General features: G+C 38.7%; 3 protein-coding genes across 4 annotated transcripts; 2 read left to right on the forward strand and 1 right to left on the reverse strand.

The window, feature by feature from the left end:
* Positions 1 to 255: 255 nt before the first annotated feature.
* On the forward strand, positions 256 to 11,646 carry h6pd (hexose-6-phosphate dehydrogenase (glucose 1-dehydrogenase)). Of its 2 annotated transcripts, XM_017697784.2 has the most exons (5): positions 256 to 397; positions 3,784 to 4,448; positions 4,543 to 4,660; positions 6,352 to 6,621; positions 7,182 to 11,646. In XM_017697784.2, exons 2-5 carry the CDS (start codon positions 3,801 to 3,803, stop codon positions 8,516 to 8,518), a joined length of 2,373 nt encoding a protein of 790 aa, XP_017553273.1. In that variant the 5' UTR covers positions 256 to 397; positions 3,784 to 3,800; the 3' UTR covers positions 8,519 to 11,646. The 2 variants fall into 2 exon arrangements, with proteins under 2 accessions (XP_017553273.1, XP_017553272.1); XM_017697783.2 differs by lacking the exon at positions 256 to 397 and having other exon boundaries at positions 3,315 to 4,448.
* LOC119262515 lies at positions 11,148 to 16,728 on the reverse strand. Its single transcript, XM_037534922.1, has 8 exons — positions 16,600 to 16,728; positions 14,481 to 14,596; positions 14,217 to 14,354; positions 14,002 to 14,064; positions 13,816 to 13,895; positions 13,579 to 13,709; positions 12,749 to 12,815; positions 11,148 to 12,534 (listed from the first exon to the last, which is right to left on the reverse strand). The coding sequence occupies exons 3-8, from the start codon at positions 14,333 to 14,335 to the stop codon at positions 12,458 to 12,460; spliced, it is 537 nt and encodes a 178-aa protein (XP_037390819.1). The 5' UTR covers positions 14,336 to 14,354; positions 14,481 to 14,596; positions 16,600 to 16,728; the 3' UTR covers positions 11,148 to 12,457.
* On the forward strand, positions 15,799 to 17,420 carry rbp7b (retinol binding protein 7b, cellular). Its single transcript, XM_017697786.2, has 4 exons — positions 15,799 to 16,206; positions 16,739 to 16,917; positions 17,028 to 17,129; positions 17,226 to 17,420. Exons 1-4 carry the CDS (start codon positions 16,134 to 16,136, stop codon positions 17,277 to 17,279), a joined length of 408 nt encoding a protein of 135 aa, XP_017553275.1. The 5' UTR covers positions 15,799 to 16,133; the 3' UTR covers positions 17,280 to 17,420.
* The last annotated feature ends 466 nt before the right edge of the window (positions 17,421 to 17,886 follow it).

Here is a 17,886-nt window from a genome sequence, read left to right on the forward strand (position 1 = left end):
GCTTCTCGAAGTCTATTTTCAGCACGTGGTGTATATCCCGTGTATTGTGGCTACGTGGCCTAAGAACACGGTGAACCCGTTTCGAGCTGATTAACGTGTTTGACCGCTGATTCTTACGCTCAGCGCAGTCTATTGGAGTCTACGAGCCTCCCACAGGCAGTGTTCCTACAGCGCCCCCACTCGGTGCAGCACAGTCGCTCACTGCCTGCGAGCTCGCTTTGCTCGTTGTGTAACAGCCCTCGTCCGCGCGCCCCTCCGTAACTCTCAAAGCAAACACCGCGACACACAGAGTGAACTATGGTCGGAGTCACGTGACCGCAGGCGAGGAGGCGGCGCGCCTGTCCTCAGATCGGCGCTCGCGCTGCTGACACGCTCCACACCGCGCGCTGGAAAACAGGTGAGTTAGAGCAGAAGCTCAGTGTCTCTCTCTCCCTTTCTCTCTCTTTTACTGCTCTTCTTCTCCTCATTCCGTCTGTTTAGCTGTATGTTCGCATCGCTGCGCACAAGTGGCTCAAACCGAAACTGACCGGACCAACTCATTCTGACTAGCTAATGGTGCTGCTGTCAGACCCGCCGAAGGGGGCTGAGGGGAGAGGAGATGGCACGTTGCTGTTCGTGTACACGTCTGTCATAAGCTACTGAGCGCACTAACCAAGCTGCTGTAACTATATTCTAGCTATTCATGAGACCAGAGGAGGGAAAATCGGAGCTCTGCTAGCTTACTGTACTCGAGGTGCAGGATGTATGGGTGCTTCGTCCACAAGCTACAGTGCACTGCAGATCCCAGTGTCTGAGTTAGGTTAACTGTCTAACCCTGTTTCCTCCACTCTGCTGTGCCGTGCTGGAGGCTTATCGCGCCGTTATGGTCGCTGTTACGGTTCCCTGTGGTACAGTTAGCCACTTCCTGCTCTACTTATTTGGCTATCGACCTCTTTTAAATACTCGTTTTATAATCTCCTGTGTCGAGCCGTCTGACACGCTCACTTGGCTGACTGTACAGCTGTTCATAAACGGACTTCATGCATGACTTCTCAGTTTGCTTCATTCATCATGCTCTACTTTATCAAGAACATTATTCGGTTCCTCCCCTTAACAGAAATAGTCAAAGATGGATATCTAGGCCTTACGTTCTCAACATCTTTGGACTGTGTTGCAAGAAGTGTGGTGCCTGACACAGCTGCACCTAGACCAGGGCCAGGTTAAGAAAGTTTGGTGCCTCTGGGTAGTAAAGCTGTAGTGCCCTAGCACCACAAGCCCACTGTTAATAAGTTTTTAATAGTAACATATCATTTATCATTTTGCTGGAGAGGTCTTGGGATGGTTTTGCAGAAGTTTGGCTGGTTCTAAACTGAATCAGCGTTAATTCTTCAGCTAAGGCCTTGGTAAGATCGGTGGGGTATGCCAGTGAGAGGGCATCAGCTTAGTCTCTGTGATCATTAATGCCACAATGCACGTCAAATAAGATTCCAAAGCTCAAACAGTTCCACTTAGACGTCACTGTTGGTCAAATTCATGCGATGATAATGCTTTTTTGGATACTTATGACTGGATTATTAGACTGAAATCTTACAATTTACATGCTTTTCTGAGCATGTCATGAAAAGAGTCAGTACTTAAAGAACACTGTCCTGCTGCATGTTTCATTACAAAGAGAGCGTAATAGGTCTTGGTTCATTTGATTTTGTGTACCTGGTCAGTGCTTAAGTACCTTTCTGCTTTCCTTTTATAAAAGAAAACGATGAAAATGCACTCAATTCAGATTCTGTTTGTTGCCGTGGAAATATAAAACTGAACGCTAAAAACTGTGGAACGTAACTGTGCTCAGCTTAAATAATTGTGAACAAGTGATTATGGAATAACTGTCACAGGCCTACTAATACCTCTGTGGTATTTGCTTTGCTGTAATAAATGTCTGAAACGGCCTCATCATACCACAAAACTGGAGGATCATTTCCAGTTAGACACTGTTGTTGGGAAATGTGGGTTTCCCCCACTGTTTCTGCACACACTTTACTAATGAATGTGACATTCACATAATTATTCATTTAAGCTTAACCTTATAGTTGCTTAAAAGTGTTTGATGTACTTAATCATCTTCTTAGATCATCCAAAATTCATATCTGAGCTTAATGTGACTATTCTTAGTCTAAAAGTATAAGCTTTGTTATGGAATTTCACACAATTTTGGAAGAGATTTATATGGAGAGAATGTGAGACACACTTGTGTGCACATTGACATTTTGTTGGCTCTGCTGATGCAGAAGTGCTTCCAGTCGCTACGTATTACATTAGTTTACCGTAACTGACACCGTTTGTCTTATATTTCAGTTGTTGACTTAACCTTGTTTATGTGGGCTCCCCCTCACACAGGGATGTTCATCATTAACCTGAGGTTCTTCTTCTTTGGCCTACGTGATACTGATAATGAAATCCAGATAGACTGTCAGATCAGCAAACCAGTGTAGAGTATGTTAAATGTCCAAAGTACTTAGTAAAACTGCCAGGGAACTAAAACAAAATCCAGGGTCCCTAGGCTGCAAAACTTGTAGCAAAGGGGTCCAGGGTCAAAAGACGATATTTAGCAAATAAAAGGTAATAAGTGGTAATTGTTTGGATTGCAGCTGCTAATATTAAAAAATGGCAATAAGGGCTTTAACCTCCACTATTGATTACATCACTAGTTGATTCATTCATTACCGTCATTAGAGTAAAAACTCCTGTATGTGCGACTTCAGTTTCCAGTCTTACATGTTTATGCCTGTCCGTGTTCTTTGCAACGCAAAAGGCCCATTTGCTTGGAGAGATTGGTCAAAGTAGAGCAGCGTTTGTTTGTGGAAGGTGTTAATCATATCTTGAATTGCCAGCTTAATCATATTGTAAGGAACTCAATTACACAGAGTGAGCTAACAGTGCTGACTATGGTCACAGTCTGTGGGTTCATCATCGCTCTCATGTGTGTATGTATGCATGTATGTATGTGTGGTTGAGTGCAAAAGTTTGTTTGTTTGTTTATTGTTGATTTTATAAATGAAAATATGTAGGCCTAAACCTTTGTACTTGCCATTTAGCAAAGAAAATGTGTACTTATTTTCACTTAAAAAGGCAAAAAGTATGTAATTTGACTTGGGGTTTTCAAACATTTGTATATGACTGCTTGTATTTACATATACACACACACACACACACACACACACACACACACACACACACACACACACACACACACACACACACACATATATATATATATATATATATATATATATATATATATATATATATATATATATATATATTTTACACACTTTTCTCGACGCCCTGTCATTGAAGATAAGAGCGGCACTGCATGATATTATCTAAACAGGCTTCCAATCTACTACAGGTTCTGGTTAATCTTTTTGACGGTTAGTTACATGGGTGCTTTGTCACCCTCTGAATATCATTTTTCTGACCCCTTCAGTTAAAAAGACAACTGTCAAAATTGGTTCGTTGGCCTCCTGTTTCCTGTTTCAGGCTGCATTTCTCATATCAGGTTCATCACTGATGTACATACAGTGACTCAGGAAGAACCTTTGTTAAATGGCCATTTCAAATTCAGTAAGTTCCCATTTCAAGCAATCAGGACAGAGGATACTGTAAATATTAGCTCTGGGATTAAAATTGATATTTGTTTAGCACAGCATATAATTTCTACATGCACCTATAATTTTTCAGACTGTTTTGTATTTTTCCTGACAGACGTTCAGCCTTTGTATTTGACATTTGTCTTTCATTTTTATACAGTTGGATTTACTATCAGCATGTGGAGGATAACATGGTGTTTACTACTACTGGCCGCTACTTGCTGGCAGAGAAGCTACACCAAAGAGAGTGAGAATCCCCCGAGCCCTGGACATGTGTCTGTGGTCATTGTGGGTGGCACAGGAGACCTGGCCAAAAAATATCTTTGGCAAGGATTTTTCCATCTTTATTCCACTCAGGTAGGCAAAGGCTACACCTTCTCCTTCTATGGAGGGGGGCTTTCTCCAGACGATAAGGGGACTCTGCTCCTCTTTGAAATCCTGAAGAAGCTGAAATGCCCATCAGAGCTCACTGCAGAGCGCTGTGCACTGGTTAAAGAGCAGTTCCTGCGACTTTCGCAGTACCTCCAGCTCAAGACTGTGGAGGACTATGAGAAGCTCAGTCAGCAGATCCAGCAGCAGCTGAAGCAAGAGGGCATGGTAGAGGCTGGTAGGCTGTTTTACATGTCTGTCCCTGCCTTCGCCTATGCAGACATTGCAGCGAAGATCAACAGCACCTGCCGGCCTCCTGCTGATGCGTGGCTCAGGGTTGTCCTGGAGAAGCCATTCGGCCATGATTTTGGAAGTGCCCAGCTTCTCGCCACACAACTGGCCAGTTTTCTTAAAGAGGAGGAGATGTTCAGGATTGATCATTACTTGGGGAAAGAGGTGATGGCACAGATATTCTAGATAAGCCTAAAGGTTATAAAGTAACAATGTAAGGAAGATTTTATTGTGATAAATGTTTCTGTGTGCTCTGCAGGTCGTCTCCCAGATTCTGGCCTTCAGAAAAAATAATAATAATCTTCTAGAGCCGATTTGGAACAAGCATCACATTGAGAGAATAGAGATTGTGCTGAAGGAGACACTAGACTGCAAAGGTAAAAGTTGTGTCATACACAACTAACACTGCCAACAGATGAACATTTCATACATTAAAACTTTTACATTTACACTACCATTCAAAAGTCTGGGATCACCTTTTTAGTCATATACAACCACCTTGTTGAAGATGTCTGTGTAAAATGATTCTATTATGATGCTTGTACTAATTTGTAGGAAAATGAAATGTTAGTTGTGGCATTAATGATTATCATAGCTGTAAATTATTCAGTAAGAAGTTGTTATTAGAAGAATTAAAGTGTTTCACCACTTTTTCAAAGTTTTGCATAAATCAACAGTTAGGGCAGAAGTCATTTAGAGCAGTTTGATATGAAGTGGTTCATTGTAGAGAAAACTACTAGCTCAGGAACCAGGGGTTGTAGAATCTACAGCACAAATATAGACATTTTATTTACTATCCAAAACCACCAGAGAACCCAAATGTGTCTTCTGAGTTTTTATATGTAATGTTAATAATGGTAAAATTGTGATAAGTTTTTTTTTCTCTGGGGACTAATTTTCTTTACAACACCCTACATGCTCTTCTCTGCCTAAAGGATATGTTTTAAGCTAAATTTTATTAACTATCATAAAACAATGTCTCAAACATCAGGCAGTGTATTCATAACCATTTTTTAACTTTCTATAATAACTTTCTGTGAATGAGCTTTTAGAGGTGGGTGTCTGGTTCCTATCACCACCACTGTGAACAATTCTGACTCCATAGGTTTCTCTAGAATGGAGCATTTCACACTAAACCACTCTTAGTGACTTTGTTTAAGCATCAATTAATTATGGAGAAATTTAGAAAAATTGGTGTTCCCTTTTCAAATCGAGAATACCTCAGATTTGAAAAGTGATCAACTCTGGTGGCAAATAAGGCATTAAGATGTTACTGCAAATAGAAATGTACAAAATATTAGAACTTCTTGATGAGGCCAAAAGATTTTCAATGCTAAATATAACATCTTAAAATATCTTCTGGGGACTCATATGTCAACTCATATATCCCACCATGCATATACACATTTTTATGCATAGAATGTGATTCATATATTTTTTTCTTGTGCTTGAGAAGATGCATGTATTTACCACTACTCTTAGCCATCTTCAGAAACTCAGAGTGTGTTTTGGGTAACACGTCGTTTGAAGCTTGTCACATGATTTGTATTAGGCATTTGCGTTTTTAATCCAAAATGTTTTGATATCAGAAATGTTTTACTTATAGATATTATTTTCTGGTATGTACAAATTCAATTAACACTTGTAATAACGTATGGCTCATTCATTTTAATGGGAGAAACAATTTTTGACACAATTTAACAGTATTTTCAAATTATGTAAAAATGGAAATACAAGGTTTACTTCTGAGAACAATGATATGCTTTGTACTCTAAAGAGCGCTTTAAAAGAGATGTTGTTTACTGTGTGTAAATATGCAGGGGTGTTTATGTAAATTATTTTGCTCGTGTCCTAGCACTAGAGCAGAGTAGTATAATATTTACAGTATTTCAGTCAATGCTGCGTAAGTTAGTCTTGAATCAAATAACTGCAATTACTATTCATGATTTTTCAAAATTTTGAATGGCAGTCTTCAGTGCGATTTTTCATATTGCTACAATTATTTCAAACCTAGTCAAACCCTTACAGACAACATGGACAATGCGTTTCTTTGCTCTGGTATTTACAGGCCGGATCCAGTTTTATGACCAGTACGGGGTCATCAGAGATGTACTCCAGAATCACCTTACGGAAGTCCTGACCCTTTTAACAATGAGCGTACCTGCTAATCTTTCCAGCAGTGAGGAGGTCCTAAAGAACAAGCTACAAATTTTCAGCACCCTTGAGCATCTTGAGAGGAAAAGTGTGGTTACAGGTCAATACCAGAGCTACAATGAAGAGGTTCAGGAGGAGCTTAATAAAACAAAAGATTATATCAGCCTAACCCCCACTTTTGCTGGTGAGTTTATGGCTTTTCTTTGCTGCATTTAGAGATTCTTGTGGCATTTTTCCACCAGAGGACAGTTATAAATCCATAAATACATCTTTTGTTGTCATTTTATCTGACAAGTGAGCCATATCTACTTCAGAAGCCATGCTAAAGTTGATTACCAACATCCTTCCTACTGAACATAGAATAAAAATACAAAGCCCACACTCTACAACAAGCACAAATAGGACTTTTCTACACTCAATTTCTTTGTTTTATTTTTTAAAATTCAGTTTTGCATCTGTAGACCTGTGGTCAAACGCAGTCGTCACACAGTTGTCATGCATTGTCACTTAATGCCAAAATAAAAGAAAAAATGTAAAAGGTAAATCAGAAAGTTCACTGTTCTGTTTTGCAATAGGAAGCAGACACAGGAACTTGATCGAGCTACGTATAGTTTTGGGTTCAGATTTGTATCCATACCATGCCGTACCACACTGCCTGGTGGAAAATGCTTTTGTTTTTTTTGTCATACAATTATATTGGCAATGCCTGAAAATTCTAAGGATGTGACATTCTTGTGTTCCCAGGTGTCATAATTTTTGCTGACAATCCCCAATATGATGGCATTCCCATATTTATGACCTCAGGTAAGATGCTTGATGAACGGGTTGCATACGCTCGGATTCTTTTCAAAAGTGACATATTTTGCGTTCAAGACTATGATAGTGTCAACTGCAAGCCCAAACAGATAGTGTTTTATCTGGGTCATGGAGTTCTGGAATATCCAGCAATTCTTGTCAGCAAAAATTTGTTCAAGCCATCTCTTGTGAACAGTGGTTGGAAAGAAGTTACTGAGCATAAAGATGTGAATGTGCTGGGGTTACCACTTTCCGACTACTTTATCCAGACCCCAGTCGTGCCCAAAGAGGCTTATTATGAGCTGATTTCTAAAGTCTTTCATGGACGTAAGGACAGCTTTATTAGTACTGAGAACCTCCTGGCCTCCTGGGCTTTTTGGACACCACTGTTGGACAGTCTAGTTAGGGCCTATCCTCGGCCATATCCGGGTGGTGTCGCCAATGGTGACCTGCTGAATTTCCAGCTGCGTGGTCGAGAGGTTGCTTTTGTTAACGAGGCAGTGGTGAATGTGATCCAGCAAGGCCAAGAGGAGAACTTCCAGGTCATGCAAGGGAAGTACCGTGGTGTTGACATGGTGTCAGCCTGGGCAACAGAGCTGGTGGAGCGCTTGGCCTCTGACCTACAAAGCGCGGCAGAAGAGGCCATTCGTGATGAAGGTCAGTTTCATCTGGCATTGTCGGGTGGATCTAGTCCTATTGCACTGTTTCTTCAGCTGGCTCTGCACCAGTATACCTTCCCATGGCATCACACTCATTTGTGGCTAGCGGATGAGCGCTGTGTGCCGCCCACTGAGACGGGGTCCAACTTCCGCATGATTCATGACCAGCTGCTTCAGCATGTACGCATTCCATACTTCAACATTCACCCCATGCCGGTGCTGCTCAACCAACGTTTATGCGTTGAGGAAGATGGAGGAGCTGTCCTCTATGAGAATGAGATCAACCAGCTAGTCAATGCTTCCAGCTTCCACTATATACTCCTTGGTGTAGGTGAGGACGGCCACACTGCCTCACTGTTTCAAGATAGTAAGCTTGACGAGAGTGCGGAAAGGCTTGTAACCCTCACAGAAAGTCCAAGCAAACCCCACCAACGAATGAGCCTTACATTCACTGCCATCAACAAAGCTCGCAAGGTGGGGGTTCTAGCGATGGGCAGGAGGAAGCATGAGCTTGTCACTCAACTTAGCCGAATTAAAGGTGAATCAGCCAGGTATCCAATCACAAAAGTACAACCAACGAATGGCAATCTAATCTGGTATTTGGACTATGATGCACTTTTAGGGTAAAAATCAGTTTAAAACATAATAGATCTAAGAACTATTCTTAACCAGAATTTCTTTAAAACATAGCTGTTGGAACAAAACCTTGTATCTCCATTTTTGTCACAGGCCAGCTGGCATTTTCAAATTCTATGTTAAAATTCCACGCAATGGAAATGCTGCATTCATTTTTTACATGAGGAGAAAAATCTTGCTCCATTAGCTTCCATTAAAAGCTAAAATGATTTTCCTTTTCCTGTGAAGTTAGTTTTGGAGATATGAAGTTTTGTTGCAACAGCGACAACAAGCTGTATGAAAATCTGCCTACAAGATTGCTGGAATTAATTGAGTACTTTAAATCTGAAATTGTTTGCATAGTTGTGAATGTGTTTGTATGGGAAAGAGTTTAATTTTTAAAGTTGCACTTCATTGTATGTGGTCTACTGCATTTGAAGGACTGTACCATGTGTCCTGTATTTGGATAATGCAGGACAGACTGTATGATGCAGCAAATCATACTGGGCCTCACAGTCTGCAAACTCAGAAACCCTAGTAAATTACATGATGTAACAAAAATACAGTGATTTCAGGGATGCTCTGATGTGACTGTTTTAGTAAAGCTGTGCTAATTATAAAAGGACTTCTATATGTAGGTGCATATATTGGAGCATAAGTGTAATTCTAACTATCCAATCAAGGTCTTGATTATTATAGATATGACTGATATGAGTATTCATTCCAAAATCAACTAGTTTGAAATGTAATTGGGGACATTAGCCAGACCACATTATTAATTTGAAATGGTTTAGCAGAGCTGTAGTAAGGGATGCTGGGAATTATCTTTCCCGATGATTTATAAATGTTATATGTTTCTGCCCGTGATGGAGATCAGGAATGATTTTTCTGTTTAACCCCTGGATATTAGACGCATTACATATGTTTTTTTAGCCTTTGGATGCAAGGGAAAATAATTTTTGAACACTGTGAATATAAATATTGAAATTAAGTGGACTGCACTTTTTGTAATTAATAATTTAAGCAATACAAAATGATGTAATTTTATAGCACTAAATATTTAAACATATATAAAGCAAACCTATCTCCAAATCCCCAAACTTATGAAACTGTTTTGATCAGTTCAGTGTGTAATTAGCTACTGGACTTAATCTGAGAAAGATAAAACCCCATTGAAGTTGCAAACCTAAAGTTTCAAATAATTGCATCTTCAGCATTACAGGAATACTGTCTACCCAAAGCTGATCAGTCCGTAAAGTCATAATAAAGAAGAGATTAACCTGAACTTAAATCAGCTACTGCGAGACGCTTCATGAATACGGACCCAGACCTGTTAAGTTGTACCCGTAGCCTCTTTAAAGACTTGCTTTGCAAATGCAGATTAAAGGTCAGTTCTGCTTTTATACTTTCACTGTATATATTCAACAATATTGTTTTAATAATATTAAGACAGGCTATACATTTCAAGCTTTTACCACTTTTGTCATTTCCATGCTTTAACACCACTGAGATAATTGTGTGGGATGTTCTGGTTGTACCTGTCACAAAGTATGCACATAAATGCCTTATGATCTCATTACATTAATTAGGCAAAATAATTACCACATAATATTAAACTTTCAAGAGAACACTGAAAATCTGTTTGGAAGGCTAGCTCTTAAAGCTGCAATCCCAAACAGTACTTACTTCAAGTTTACTGAAGGTGCACATATAAATATATACTATACTAGTTAAAAGTTTGGAATATACACTGGAATATACATTTGTTATCATCGTATAGGGATGTTAATCTAAATGCTTATGCTTAAAAACACAAACTTATTTCTAATAATACAAATAGTGAGGTTGATGCCTATGCATTAGGGTTGGACAATATGACAATATATGTTGTTATCATGATAATACAATACAATATGCCTTTTACAACATTATATTTTTGCTGTGTCGTCCACCTCTACTATCTGTATAAATATTTTGAAATGGCCCAAAAGTTTTTTTTTCCCCCCCCCCCCCCCCAGAAATATGTATGCAGCGTGTGTATCTTCTTCAGATGCATAGAGGGGCAACATTTATAAAAGCATTTAAAGAAGACAGAAGTGATGTCTTCACTATTATTATAAAATGTAAAAAATAGTACAATTGAGGAAGACCCTTCGATGAGTAGGTGTGTCCAAACTTTTGACTAGTACTGTCTGTAGTTTCTCAGAACCAAATTTGGCCTTCCAACTGCATGCTTTTTGACCAGGCTTTGAAGTTTCCAAACGTGCACACAATGCAACACACTGAGCCAGCGCAAGCAACTCATACCTCCAAAAAAGTGCCTTATTGTTATTATATGTGTTTGAATCATGGTCCAAATGACAGTACACATGTCTTATATTTACTCAAAGAGAAACTCCTCAGTTCATTCCAAATTCTTTTAAACAAACATTCTCTGAAAAGACACTTGTGGCATAGTAACAGCCTTTTTAATTCTAAGAGATGAAGTGTTTGGAGAAAAGTCAGTTAAAAGTTATATTAGTGACAAACATAAATCTACACAAATGTCTTAAGGCAACCTCAGGGAACAAAATCTAAATCAAGAGAAATGTTGGATATGCCGCTTCAGTCTGTGATGTGTCATGATGCGTATTTTTAAATATTATAGTGTTATCCCTTTGTCAACGATGTGTGGTCCCTTTTCTCAGGTACAGTCACTTTTCTGACACCGTTGGCAAAAGGGGCACTGGGGTAGAATTTACTCTGGATTGAAAGCTCAAGTAGACCGTACTGTATACAGTACTGTAAAGATAAAACAATATTGCCTCTGCAGTCTTCATTTTTATATCACTTTTGATATTCTGTAGTAATGAATGACTAAATGTTTTGGGTCAAATAATACATGAATTGGTATTCTCTACATGCCAGTGAAATTGGCATTGATGCAAATGTTACTGCCTTGGGTATATTGGGCTTATTTGATTTTGAAGGCTAATTGTGTAATCTTGGGTTCCAGTTTTCTTTTCTTTACCATCACATAATGTGAAACACATTCCTTCACTGTATGCTGCCCATGGAGCAGAGAGCATTTGAGTTATGGCCGACAACATATCTGAGTTTGATCAAAGAATGAAATAAAGTTTTCATATGAGTGACTGAAACCTTGATTTATTGTGCCTTACTATATACAGTGCAACAGTGTTAGTGTGTTATTATAAAAAAATATCCATTTGTCTCAGATGTAAGTATGTTTTCCCAGTAAATACATCATATAACAAGAATATTAGTTAGAAGAAGTAGACAAACTAGGTATTAGATGGGAACTGTAAGCACTGGGCTTCTTTATAGAGAGGTTTGGAAATAGTTATGTTATAGTTAAGTTATTGTTATAATGCTATTTTTTTTCTAAATAAATTCTTACTGCCCAGATAAATTGCTTTACATATCATTTTTTTAAAAAAATGCCAACATTTTTGCACAGTACTGTATGTCTTTCGAAAAGGTTCTTTCCAGCTTTTTAAAGGTGGTGTGTTATTTGCAGATTTGACCTATTCCAGTTGCATGTATGTTCACATTGCACTATTATGCCTTTAGTATACAGAACAGATTGTATTTCTGTTTAAATATATTTTATCATTGATAATGTAATAATAAGCCATGTACATTGAACACAGAGACAGAGTAGTAATAGAGTATCCCATGCCTCAGGCTAAAACCTCTGCTTTCCAGATGGTTTTTCAATGTGCGGTCTTGCTGGTCAGTCCAGTTACTCAAGAACTGAATGGATTAACTGGCTATGAATGGCATTTCACTTTTACTCCCTTTTTGTAAGACCAAAACAGTAATGAAATATCCATGGTAATAGGATCTAACCAAGCTCAACTGAGGACCAGATGGAAGCTCAGGCTTTGGCCCAGGAAGGGCCTGAATAATAGATGGGTTCGCACATAGTAGGGAGGCTCACACAGCAGCTTAAAGAGATGCATCTCTGAACCAGTTCGGACACATTCTGTGGATCATCCAAAGGCACCCTCTTATCACGAAGAACACTGGGTAGAGATGTGTGCAAGATTTACATTAGTTTCGTATTTCTGCATAAGTTCATTATTGCTTATTCTTGTTCAAATGTTATTTGATTGCAGCAGGTGTTGAGGTACTGAGCCAGTAATGCATCGCAGTTCAGTTCAGTTCTATTTCCCTAGACATTTTCTGTTAATGAATTTAGTGGGTTGAATGAGAGGTGTACTGACTGAAGATGTTTACCTGTAGAGAGGACACAAGCCCAAGAAAGTACCAGTGAAAAGAGATACAGCTCTGGTGTGGTATTTGCCTGAAAAAAGACAATAAAATCATCATTAATGTCATTACACAGTACTGAGACACCTACTACAAATTACAAGTAGAAACAGTACATACAAGATGTTAATGTCCTGTCAAAATCGTCACTTCACCATGTCAAGAGAAAAAAGGTACCAACAAAAGATCACACAGAAGCCTCAACCACTACATATGAACATTTTTAGTATTTAGTTTGTCCATCATTTGTTATTACAGCTTCCATGCTTTTGGGACACTTGCTTTAAGTCTTCAAATGATTTTGCAGGGATATTTTTCATGTTTCCCTTCCTAAAGCTCAATTTTAAAAGTTATATTTTCACAATCCAAGTAATCCCAAATACGTTCAATGATGTTGAGGTCTGAGCTTTGAGGAGGCCAGTCCATTGTTCTGAGAACACCAGCAGCCTCAAATAGCTTCTGCACAGCTACGCATCCTTTCAGACCCATAATATTGAGTTGTCTCACGGTGGAAGGATGGACAGAATTGTTTATCTGATGGTGAAAGTTTTGTTGGTCTTCCAGGTTTTGCGTGGTTGTTAGAAGTCTCATTATCTGTGCATCATTTAATCATTTTACAAAGATTTGTGTACTTCTGTGTTTACACTTATTTTCCTTTTGATTCTCTCTTTTCTTATACAAGATAACTATCTTACATGCAATCTCCCCAGAAACGACATCTCAAAAATGAATAACTTAGTTTTAGTCTCTTACTTTTCACAATGCTGGATATTATGAGATATGTGTTGCACACTTACACACTGGGGAGCACTGTGGGTCAGAATGATGGTACAAAGTCCCTGGGTGAATGAAAGCACTCCGAATGTGTGGTAAGCCGCTCTGATACTCTTAGGCACTGGGTCAGTGAGAGTAAGCGTCACTGCTAAGCCTACAGCAGAGTGAGAAAAGTTCACATACTAAGTATTACATACTAAGAAAACACATAATGAACATGTCTAATAACTTGAATCATTGAGATAAAAGCCAAAAACCACCTGTAGCCATGAAGGAGAACACAATGAGGGCTATGAGATTGTTCAAAAGTGGCTTTTCACAGTAGCGTGTGGACTTTGGCCTGGAAAGATGTGAATTCAGTCACAAGATAATCTGCACAAATGTTATCTCTACATATTATCTTCAGCAGCCAAAAAAAGAGTCAATTAGCCAACTAAACAACTTGCCTTGTCAAAATGTAGATCTGTGGTGTCAGACAGAGCACTACAAAGATGAAAAGAACTATCTGACTGGAAGACAAGACACAGAAGATTTCACAATGAGTGTAGGCCTACATGAACAAGACCACACAGAAACAGCAATTCACTGAGCATGATGCTTCACTTCTTATCTCTTCTGAGATACATAAAAAAAAAACAACTTGATCCTGTTAGGAACTTACAATTTCATCCTCTGGTCTCGTGGAAGCCATCTGCTTGTCTGATAAGCAGCATGAACCAAGAAGTGATGAAACATGGTCTTCCTGAAGTCAGCCGAGCAGGCTGCGAAGGTGCAGAGCATGCAGTAGGTTCCCGTTCATCTGTTCAAGTGAATAAGAGTGAATTATTTGCTCTTATTTGTAAGAAATATTCTTGAATATTTATGATGCGCACATTAAAGAAGCAAATTAATTCTAGAAGGATGAAAGAAGAGTGATGAAGCTCACCAGAAGGTGCTGGTCTCATTTCGTATTGAGCTTCAGGTAGAATAAAAGGGGCTGAGGAATGGGCCATTTCACATAGTATAGCCGATTGCACCCCCCTGTGGTTGAACTGAGCATCGCTGGGAATTTAAGAAGTAAAACAGTAAAGTTTAGACTGTCAAAATGTGCCATTTCAATAGTAATTTCCTTTCAACATGTTTGGATGTTATTAGCCTTAGACAGCTACAATACTCCATCAAAACAATTTAGAGGCAAACAGATCATTTGCCAATCAGATTTGATGTGATTTAGCTAATATTATTTATAGCCTGTTATTAAACTTACTGTCATTAGTCACTTGTTCTCAGGAAAAGGTTCTTCTTTACTAAAAGAATATTGAGAGCAAAAGTCCTCTGTCCCTTTTCAGACAGTACTGCTTTTAATCTTAATTGGTATAGTGTGGTGTATTAATACATTGAACAGTGATGTATTAATAACATGATCAGAACAATAACTTGTGTTATACATTGGAAAAAGTAATGCATTAAATTGATTCAAATGTACTTGATTTCTGCATTAATACATTTGATGTCACCTTTAACACCTTTGCCTTCTACACTGTAGACTGGGGTTCAGTCCCCCACCAGGGCAAGCACCCTACACTATACCAATAAGGGTCCTTGGGAAAGACTCCTAACACCACCTTGGCCTACCTGTGTAAAATGATCAAATTGTAAGTTGCTCTGGATAAGAGCGTCAGCAAAATGCCATAAATGTAAATGCATCCATTTGAGGCAATTCAGCACATCACAATAGAAATATATAACAAATTATAGCTGTTACATAATCAATGCAACAGTAAATATGGCATATGTCAAATTTTCTACCCTATACATTTGCTATGCATGCTTTACATTCACAGCGTAAAGGATCCTAATGGTTTAACAAGTGACCAATGGCTGATTCTAAATGCATTTGATGGTTGGATCCAATGGGATCTAAAGATAGTTCTTCAGGAATTTGAGAACTGTTTTGCACTGTACTCTGCATTTTTTGAAACAAAAAAAAAAGTCTTTGCTCATTTTTTTATCATTACACTTCCAGGTTCTGCATTTCACCTCATTTCATACAGGAAACAAATGCACCAATCAGAGGAAGGAGCTCCACTTCAGCACCAAAATCTTTTGCCTAATTGGCTGTCATTTCCCTCAGCTAAACATCCTGTTAGTGCAGCTGCAGACTGTAATGAAGCGTTGCTTCAAATACTGAAACTAAACTTTGAATCAGTCATATGAAAAAAGCATACAACATACCTGAGCCAGCTACAACCTGCCCACAGCACAAACCTATTACTCTTGGCACATGGTCACAACATGTGCTTTATGAGTCACATTGTTCTCCTCAAGTTCCCCTGCGATATATCCTTCCCAAGTAAGTAAAAAGTTACGCTCAGACCTAGAGAACTGCCCTTCCGAATGAGCCTCTAAAATAGCCATTGTGTCAGAGGGATCACCCCTGCCCCATATTACTGGAGTCAAGGCCCAGCGAACTGAAATACGACACATCACATCTGTGTCTCTTTCACACACCCGAATGCATTTAAATTCCAGCTGCCAGGTCTAGAAGTGTCCAGAAAGTGCAGAAGGCATCTGACTCTCTTCAGGGTGGATCTCAAACATGCCAGCCAACTACAGCGGAACGTGGGACATTGTGAATAATGAAAACTTTGAAGGTTACATGGTTGCCCTCGGTGAGTAGAACAGTTTTATATATATATACTAATCTGTATGATGTCTAGAATTTAAGCTGTGGTAAAGATTAAGCAGGTTAAGATCATTTAAACATAAACTGTAGTGCATTTTGACTGATTAAATGACACTGAGTGGAAGAACAATGTTATTTACTTTCTTTCTAACTGTTCACCCTGCTGAAAAAATCAGCCAGTGGTCACCTATTAAACCATTAGGACCATTTACATTGTGATATTAAACCATTACAAAAGTCAAAATATACCATAAAAGCATCAGGAACCGACAGAAACACAAATGTTTTTGTAGCAGGGCAGATTGGTTAAATTCGTGTTCAAGTGAGGAGATCGCCCATCACTGTTAGAAATCAAAACATCTTAAAGCCTACGTAGTACCTTGTAGTCCTAGAGCGAGTGTATAAATGTTTCATTCTTGAAAATAATCTTGAGGAAGGCTCTCAGTGAAGGGTTTCATGTATAATCCACAAAACAGAGAAATTCAAATTTGTTTTTCATTTCACTGAACCAAATACAGGAATTGATTTCGCTACACGGAAGATGGCGGGGCTGCTGAAACCTCAGAAAGTGATTGAGCAAGACGGAGATTCTTTCACCATCAAAACTCTGACCTCCTTCAAAAACTACTCATGCTCATTTAAAATCGGCGAGGAGTTTGAGGAAGTGACCAAAGGCATGGACAACAGAAAATGCCAGGTAGACCCTGTATCTTAAAAAAATACTGACATCATTACGTTACGTAGCACATTTCTTCATCGCAACACATGTAAAATGCTGTTAACGCTGATGTTCTGGGATGTTCACAGACTCTGGTCAATTGGGAGGGAGACAAGCTTGTGTGTGTGCAGAAAGGAGAGAAGAAAGACAGAGGATGGACTCACTGGGTAGATGGAGATACTCTCTATCTTGTATGTCCACTTTTCTGATGAATATAAGAAAGTAATGGTGTTGTTGGGATGCATCTGTAGTATTGATTTACAAACCTATTTTTCTCTCTTTTCAAGGAACTCAAATGTGGAGACCAAATCTGCAAGCAAACCTATAAAAAAACAGCTTGATTTGAAGTTAACTGATCTAAAGATCTGTGTTGAATACATCCGTGAACATTTTTGGTATTATTCTTCTGTTCTACCAATGAAATGTCTATGCAAATGCCTGCATGATGTCTGTTTCATGGTGAAATAAATAGTTTTAAATAATGCTGTGATGCTTTGAAGTCTTCCTACATTTTGCAAACTACATGCTGTAGTCATAGGCAATATTGACTGAGAGTCCATCATGTCTGTCAGGAGCCTCAAATCAACAAAAATGTGTCCAAAATGTGTCCAGATGTGTGCCTCAAGTTAGCCTGTGAGGATGTGTTACCCTAATCCCCACCTCCTCACCCGATAAGAGATTGAACATATTTTATACGTAAGTTTTAATGTCATGTTTTACTTTCTTTTCACTTGTTAGGTCTTTTAGTACTAAAATGTATTAAAGCAATAAGCCATGAGAGACCGTGCGCTACTGCAATTTTATCACGGGGAAGGGTGTTCGTACGCATGATGTGAAGCAGCGGCCAACGTTTTTAAAAATGTATTTATTTATATTTATATATTATATGTATTTATTATTTATTTATTATACATTAACACAATTATTATTAGTAATAATCAAGGTAAA

The sequence above is a fragment of the Pygocentrus nattereri genome, chromosome 26, assembly GCF_015220715.1.
Source record: "Pygocentrus nattereri isolate fPygNat1 chromosome 26, fPygNat1.pri, whole genome shotgun sequence".
In the NCBI taxonomy this organism is placed as follows: domain Eukaryota; kingdom Metazoa; phylum Chordata; class Actinopteri; order Characiformes; family Serrasalmidae; genus Pygocentrus; species Pygocentrus nattereri.

Excerpts from the sequence above, each read along its gene's own strand:
- rbp7b (XM_017697786.2), top strand. The coding sequence starts at position 16,134 with ATGCCAGCCAACTACAGCGGAACGTGGGACATTGTGAATAATGAAAAC. Across the intron at positions 16,918-17,027 it reads TGGACAACAGAAAATGCCAG|ACTCTGGTCAATTGGGAGGG; the intron begins GTAGACCCTGTA and ends GGATGTTCACAG. Across the intron at positions 17,130-17,225 it reads ATGGAGATACTCTCTATCTT|GAACTCAAATGTGGAGACCA; the intron begins GTATGTCCACTT and ends TCTCTTTTCAAG.
- LOC119262515 (XM_037534922.1), bottom strand. The coding sequence starts at position 14,335 with ATGCTCTGCACCTTCGCAGCCTGCTCGGCTGACTTCAGGAAGACCATG. Across the intron at positions 12,816-13,578 it reads CCCACAGTGCTCCCCAGTGT|GCAAATACCACACCAGAGCT; the intron begins GTAAGTGTGCAA and ends GTCTTTTTTCAG. Across the intron at positions 12,535-12,748 it reads GGCTTGTGTCCTCTCTACAG|TGTTCTTCGTGATAAGAGGG; the intron begins GTAAACATCTTC and ends ATCTCTACCCAG.
- h6pd (XM_017697784.2), top strand. The coding sequence starts at position 3,801 with ATGTGGAGGATAACATGGTGTTTACTACTACTGGCCGCTACTTGCTGG. Across the intron at positions 4,661-6,351 it reads GGAGACACTAGACTGCAAAG|GCCGGATCCAGTTTTATGAC; the intron begins GTAAAAGTTGTG and ends TGGTATTTACAG. Across the intron at positions 6,622-7,181 it reads CCTAACCCCCACTTTTGCTG|GTGTCATAATTTTTGCTGAC; the intron begins GTGAGTTTATGG and ends TTGTGTTCCCAG.